The sequence below is a fragment of the Orycteropus afer genome, unplaced genomic scaffold (assembly GCF_000298275.1).
Source record: "Orycteropus afer afer isolate SDZICR_OR568_19922 unplaced genomic scaffold, OryAfe1.0 scaffold00158, whole genome shotgun sequence".
NCBI classification, from domain to species: Eukaryota; Metazoa; Chordata; class Mammalia; order Tubulidentata; family Orycteropodidae; genus Orycteropus; species Orycteropus afer.
In genome coordinates this window covers 2,253,533-2,260,415 of record NW_006921745.1, presented here as the reverse complement: position 1 = coordinate 2,260,415, position 6,883 = coordinate 2,253,533, and the positions used below count along the sequence as shown (strand labels likewise).

At 38.4% G+C, this 6,883-nt stretch overlaps 1 protein-coding gene across 1 annotated transcript in view; it reads right to left on the bottom strand.

Moving 5' to 3' along the window:
* The window catches only part of NDUFAF5 (NADH:ubiquinone oxidoreductase complex assembly factor 5), a 78,710-nt gene that overhangs the window by 48,107 nt on the left and 23,720 nt on the right, over positions 1-6,883 (bottom strand). The window contains 1 exon segment of the mRNA XM_007946380.2: positions 3,702-3,899. Coding sequence (XP_007944571.2) covers positions 3,702-3,899 — 198 coding nt within the window.

Here is a 6,883-nt window from a genome sequence, read left to right as displayed (position 1 = left end):
AAAAAAAAAAAAAAAAGGTTGGGGGACCAGGTTTGCTGGTCTGTTAGAGCCTGGTGGAACCACTGAGACTATGGCCCCTAGCTGCCCTTCAGTTCTGGAATTGAACCCACACCTGTGATTTCCAGCCAAACAGAAGACAGAATATGAATTGAACATTTACCTGAGGTAGATACACTCCTTGGAGAGAACAATCATTGAAAAGAAGGGCTGCCTATGCACAGGGAGACAGCTTAGGGAGCAGGAGTCCATGGAGGTATGGACACTGGGAAGAGGTAGCTATGGGGAGGAAGTGGGACGGGAGCTGTTGCATTGTGGTAAACTATGGTCAATGTCACAAGACAAAGTATATGTAAACTGCTATATGGAAAGTGAATTTGCTCTGTAAATCTTCACCCAAATCATAATTAAAACAAAAATGTTATTGTCATAAAAGACAAAATCTGTAGGAAAGTTAATCAGATTAAAGAAGTCTAGGTGTTAGTAAAGAATGTTGGTGAAGAATATTGAATAGATCATGGACTGCCAGATAATGAACAAATCTGCCTTGGAAGAAGTACAGCCTTCCTTAGAAGCAAGTATGGCGAAACTTGGTCTCACGTACTTTGGACATGTTACCAGGAGAATCAGTCCCTGGAGAAAGGACATCATGCTTGGTAAGGTAGAGGGTCAGTGAAAAAGAGGAAGGCCCTTTATGAGATGGATTGACGGAACGGCTGCCAACAATGAGTTCAGACATAACAACTGTTGTGAGGATGGTGCAGGGCTGGATGGTGTTTTGTTCTTTGGTGCATGGGGTTGTGGTGAGTTGAAACCAACTTGATAGCACCTAACAACAGTAACGAGGAGACATGACAACCAAATACTTAATCTAAACTGGCTCCTGTACTATAAGGGGGAAATATTATAAAAGACAGTATGAATAAACAGAATTTGATATATAGTAGATTGAAATTTTATAGTTTAATTTACTGAATTTGATGATTACTATGGTTAAAGTAGGGAGCTCTGGTAGCATAGTGCCTAAGGCACTTGACTGCTAGCCAGAAGGCTAGCAGTTCAAACCCACCAGCCACTCCTCGGAAGGAAGATGGGGCAATCTACTTCTGAAGAGATACTGCCTCGGAAACCCAAGGAGGGGTCACTATGAGTTGGATCTGACTCGACGGCAAATAACAACAACAACATGCAGGGGGTACTGTGCCCAAGACCATACAGGGTTGGCAGACAATGTTTCTACAAGTGTAAGTGTTCTGTAAGAATTCCCAGGTATATAGTAGAGCTGACAAGGGATAAGGTTGTAGTCACTTTTTGGCCACAGTCAGCTATCCAGACAGAGCAAGTAGTTGAAACTGTGGGCTTGGGACCAATAGCCACAGGGGACGCCAAGCTCAGTTGGCCTAACATACTACACAAAACATTGTACCACCTCCTACTTTGGCAACTAGTGACTGGGATCTTAAAACCTTGCAAGAAGCCATCTTGATGCAATGATGGGTCTCTCTTCATACAGAACAAAGAAGAATGAAGAAAAACAAAGATTCACGGAAACAATTAGTCCAAGCGACTGGTACACCATGCGATCCTCAGCCTACACGACTGAGACCAGAAGAACTAGATGTTGCCTGGCTACCACTGTCAACCACTCAGAGGGGGATCCATGTAGAAGATCCTGGATAGAGTGGGAGAACAACATGGAACAAAACTCAGAATCATTTGGAAAAAAAAAAAGAAAGGGACCAGGTTTGCTAGTCTGATAGGGCCTTCTAGAACCACTGAGATTATGGCCCCTAGCTGGCCTTCAGGTCTGGAATTGAACCCACTCCTGTGGCTTCCAGCCAAACAAAAGACAGGCATATGAGCTGAACATTTACCTGAGGGAGATACACTCCTTGGAGAGAACAATTATGAGAGATTAGAAGGGCTGCGTATGCACAGGGAGACAGCTCAGGGGGCAGGAGTGCATGGAGGGAAGTACACAGAGAAGAGATAACTATGGGGAGGAAGTGGGAGGGGAGCTGTTGGATTGGGGTAAACTGTAGTCAACGTCATGATACAAAATGTATGTGAGCTGCTGTATGGAAAGTGAATTTGCTCTGTAAACTTTTACCCAAATCACACATACACACAAAAAAAAGATACCGTGATCCTTCAATGTACTGCCTGTGTTTACAGTGTTTATTTTAATTACAAAGCAGAACATTCATGTGATTCTGAGTTTTCTGACTCCCAGATGCTCATCAACAGCTCAGAATGCAGTTTCTATTTGACTCAGAAACTTCGAAGATAAGTTTAAAAAGAGTACAACCCTAGACACAACTGTTAAGTTTGTTTTCAATGCCTGGTCTAGGCTTCCTTTCTACCTTACCTGGAGGCACCCTTCCAACATCAGACACCCTGCTGGTCTATTCCCTTGACTTCTATCACAAGGCAGGCTATGTTAATCCATTTCTGACTGGTTGATGTTTTCAAACATACTCATGGTAAAGCAACTCAAACAGCTATTTTTGTTTTAAGTTTATCATCTCTGATTATGCAATGAAAAGCTTTCTTACTTTATCAAGAAATTCCTTACTTCCTCTAATTATGTTTAGATGTTTCTAGGCCTGAGGGTTTTCGAAATCATAGTAAGTCTACTCAAACCATCTTTAAAGAGAGATAATCACATTCTTTTAGAATGACTTTGCTACTGGATGGAGTTGGAAGGAGACAGCCATTGCTTTTTCAGTGCTAGGAGTAGAGGATGGGGAAGAGGAAGGCAGGGCTATAATATTTATGGAACACTAGTCAGGCACTTTACAACCTTTATCTTAGGTAATACAAACAGCTTCATAAAATAAGTATCGTTTACATTTTTAAAAGAAATAAATACTCAGAAAAGTGAAGTAAATCACCTAAATTCTCCAAGCTAGTAAAAAAGCCAAGTAAGGATTCACTATTCCTACTGCCTAAGGCACTTGACTGCTAACCAGAAGGCTGGTGGTTCAAACCCACCAGCCACTCCTTGGAAGGAAGAGGGGCAATCCACTTCCATAGTGATTCTGCCTCGGAAACCCAAGGAGGGGTCGCTATGAGTCCAGTCTGACTCGACGGCATATAACGACAACAGTAGACATTAATGCAGTCTACTATCTACTGTACCATGCTGATTCCACATTTCTTCTGTACTAACTATGGGTCTTCTTTAAAGTCTCCAGCTCTCATACAATACAGCACCTGGTCTACATTCCCTAATCTTGATGCAATCCTAGGCCTCCGGAATGTACATTGTTTCATTTCTGACTCAAATGGTTCTGTTAAAATTGAGGGCTGGAAGTTAAGGTAGTACTATAACTGCCCTTGAGTGTCTCTTTTTTTCTATCATTTAGAATACTATGACTCTCATAATATTTAACCTAACTTTGCATGGAAGATTCTGATGGAGTAATATGTTATAGAAAATAGTCTCCTTGTTAACTGAGGTATGTATTTTTTGAGCTACTTATTCAGGTAATGAACACTAAAAGTTTTGCGTTCCTAACTTGCGTCATCAAGATGTGTTTACACAAACCAAACAGTCAGTAAGAGCCTTTCCTTAAAAAAAGCAGATGTGCTGAAGTTTTTCCAAAATACCACCAATAACTGCAGCTTTCTATCTTTAATATGAGAATATGGTGTTTTTAAATTGTGTAATTGATGGGTTACTTGCTTCTCTTGATAGTTACCACAGTAAGTGTATTAAAGCCAGCTCTTCCAAGAAGACGTCCTAGATCACTGACAGCAATGAAAGGAGAGATGTGTGGAGAAAATCCTCCTTCCCTTTCCGTTTCTGCTAACTGTAAGGAACACCGAAGTTCATAGAGTGTGTCGCCTCCAAACATTGCACCAATAAACACTCCATCTGGTTTTAAAACATAATGAATCTGTAATAAATATAAGACAACAAAGCTAGTCACAATTTTATATGTAAAACTGTTCAAAGAATAAATACATGGTGTTTAAGTCAATATTTTATGATTACCATTAATTTGCGAGGCGATCAAATTAATAATCTGATAATCTAATAAATAACCTCTAAGGCAACTGTCACAAAGTCTTTGATGTACAACAGAGCTGTGAACATAGACAATACATTCACTAATAATATTAATAGATAAAATAATCAGTTGTATGTTTTCTAATTTGCTAATAGTAAACAGGTCTTACTTTTTTAATCAAAAATACTAAAAGGAAAAAAAAATTTAAGTGTGGTAGATTGTTGAAAAAAAATAACAATCATTTCTGTATTTTTTCCCTTTGAAATCATTTTATAACAATTCTCATCAAAAGATTGAATCTATTTCCCATTCTTTGAATATGAGCTGGCCTTGTAACATGATTTGACTAAGAGAATGCAGAGAAAGTGACAATGTGCTAGTTACAAGCCTAAGTCTCAAATAGTCTTGGCTGTTGCTAACCTGCTCTCTTAGAACCCTACCTAATCACTACGTTATGAACATGGCAGAGCTAGCTTGGTGGAGGATGAGATATATGAGGAGCAAAAGCCATCAGCAACCTAGATGAGACTAGCCTAAACCAGACAGCTCTAAGACAATTTGACAGTTGACCACAGACACATGGATGAACCAAACCAGACTCAGAAGAACTTGCTAAGCCCAGCCCTGTAAAATGATGAGCCAAGTAAATAGTTATTGTTTCAAGCTACTACAGTAGGTTGGCTTGTTATTTAGAAAAAATTAAATTATATGTTTCATAGCCATTAAACTGATAACACATTAATTTTCTTTAACTTATTTTCTAGCTTTATAACAAAAAGGTTTTTTACATAATATATTGTTTGTTGCTAATGAAAATGGACACAGTAGAACATATACCAATTCAACAATTTCTGTAGTAAAAGTGATTACACTCTTTATCTTTTGCTACCATTCTTACCCCTGCTTTTCTGAACTGCTCCTCTCCCATAAACTGCCGGCACCTTAAGCTTCCTATCTAACTTTCTGAGATGCAATTATCAATTTCATCTCATTACAGGTAGTTCTTTAAAAGAGCACAATGATCAAGGTGGACATTCTTCACAATTAAGCTAAACTTGATTTAAAGAAAATTTCAAGGGATATTTTTGGTCTACAGTTTGAAGTCTATCTCAGGGTAATAGTTTCAGGTATTCACCCAGAAATAGCTCCAGAAATGCTGGATTCCATGAAAATTTTATCTTCTTTTCCACATTTCCCCCCTTTTGATCAAAGATTTCGCTATAGAATCTTTGATCAGAAGTTCAGTAATAGTAGCCAGGTACCATACAGTTCTGGTCTCATAGCAAAGGAGGCAGTTGTTCATGGAAGTAATTGGCCATATATTCCATATCCTCCTCCTATTCCCAACTCTCCTTCTTCCTCTGTTGCTTCAGGAAAATAGAGATCAATTGTTGTACTTTAAATGGCTACTTGCAAGCTTTTAAGATTTCAGGCACTATGCAACAAACTAGGAGGTACACAGATGCACTAAACATGTTATTGGTCAATTAAACAGGAGCATCCCATGAAACCATGATCCTAAACCTCCAAATCAAGGAATACAATCCTATGAAGTATGTGGTTGTATATAAACAGCCTCAGCAGGTACTCTACTGTTACTGTTGGAAATAAATAAATTTATATATCTATATCTATATATCACAGAAACAATTATTAATTGATAACATAAGCAAAACAATGGCAAGAGTGAATTCCACAATCACAAATGTTTGCTCATGGACTCTCTTAGACTATAAATCTGTAACTAGTGATGAGTCTGTCTATTCTCAACAATGAGGACTATCACAGGAAAGAGGCAGGTTCTGATATAAACCAGAACGCAAATCATAGTAGGTTCTTCTAATCATAGCATCATCTAATTTATTTTAATATACTGTGACGCAATTACAAAAGAGTACATAAGCAAACCAATGGTAATATCTTTGGCCTCTTCTCTTCTCTTTTAGTGTTTCGCCCTTATTTTGTAACTAAACTCTAATATAAAAAGTACCTAGGATTTAGCCTTAATCTTTCTGTAGTCTCTCTATATCAGACAGCTTATCAAGATCCCATGGGTTTCACAAAGATGACTTTCTAATCTCTAGCTTCATGCTGGACATCTTCTTGGACCTCTAAACTCATCTTCAACTGCCTATTCCATGGATACTTGTTTCTTTGCAAACTCAATCCCACCCACCACATACACATAAAACCTACTTTCAAACCAACTCCGCTTTCTAACTGCTATATTTCCATGAATAATAATTTTCTATGCCCTTGATCTGGTCATTACTATTCTTCCTCATACTTTCACTATTTATTCTCCCAATCATCCAAACTCAGAACTCCAAGCTGAGCTTTGATGCTTTCCTCTCTTTGCATCATGCAATTGAACCAATCATCTAATTGTTCATTTTCTGCTGTCCCAAATACTTCTCTCTTTGATTTAACTGAGTGGGAGACAGCAACAGTCACCATAAGATACAACTAGACCCACAACTCCTGCAACTTCACTTACTGAGCAAGAGCCACCTCCTCCTTCTCCACCAACAGCCCAATGATAAAAAATCACCAAAAAGAGCCTGAATCACACTTGGCTGCACTTCACAAACAGTTAACAAAGATCTTAATACAACAATACAATGTCTCGGAGACAAGAGACCATCACAGTCCACACAAATAAGCAGGATAAAGTGGTAGAAACAAGGGACCAGGATACAGACCCAGAACATATCTCTGAGGAAGCAGCAGCATTGGAACTCTCTGATAAGGAATTCTAAAGAATTATATTTAGGTATCTTAAAGGATTGAGAGATAGACTAAAGAAAACACAGAAAAAACCTTACAAGAATTTTGGAAGAAAATATAAGAATAAAATGACAAAATAAATG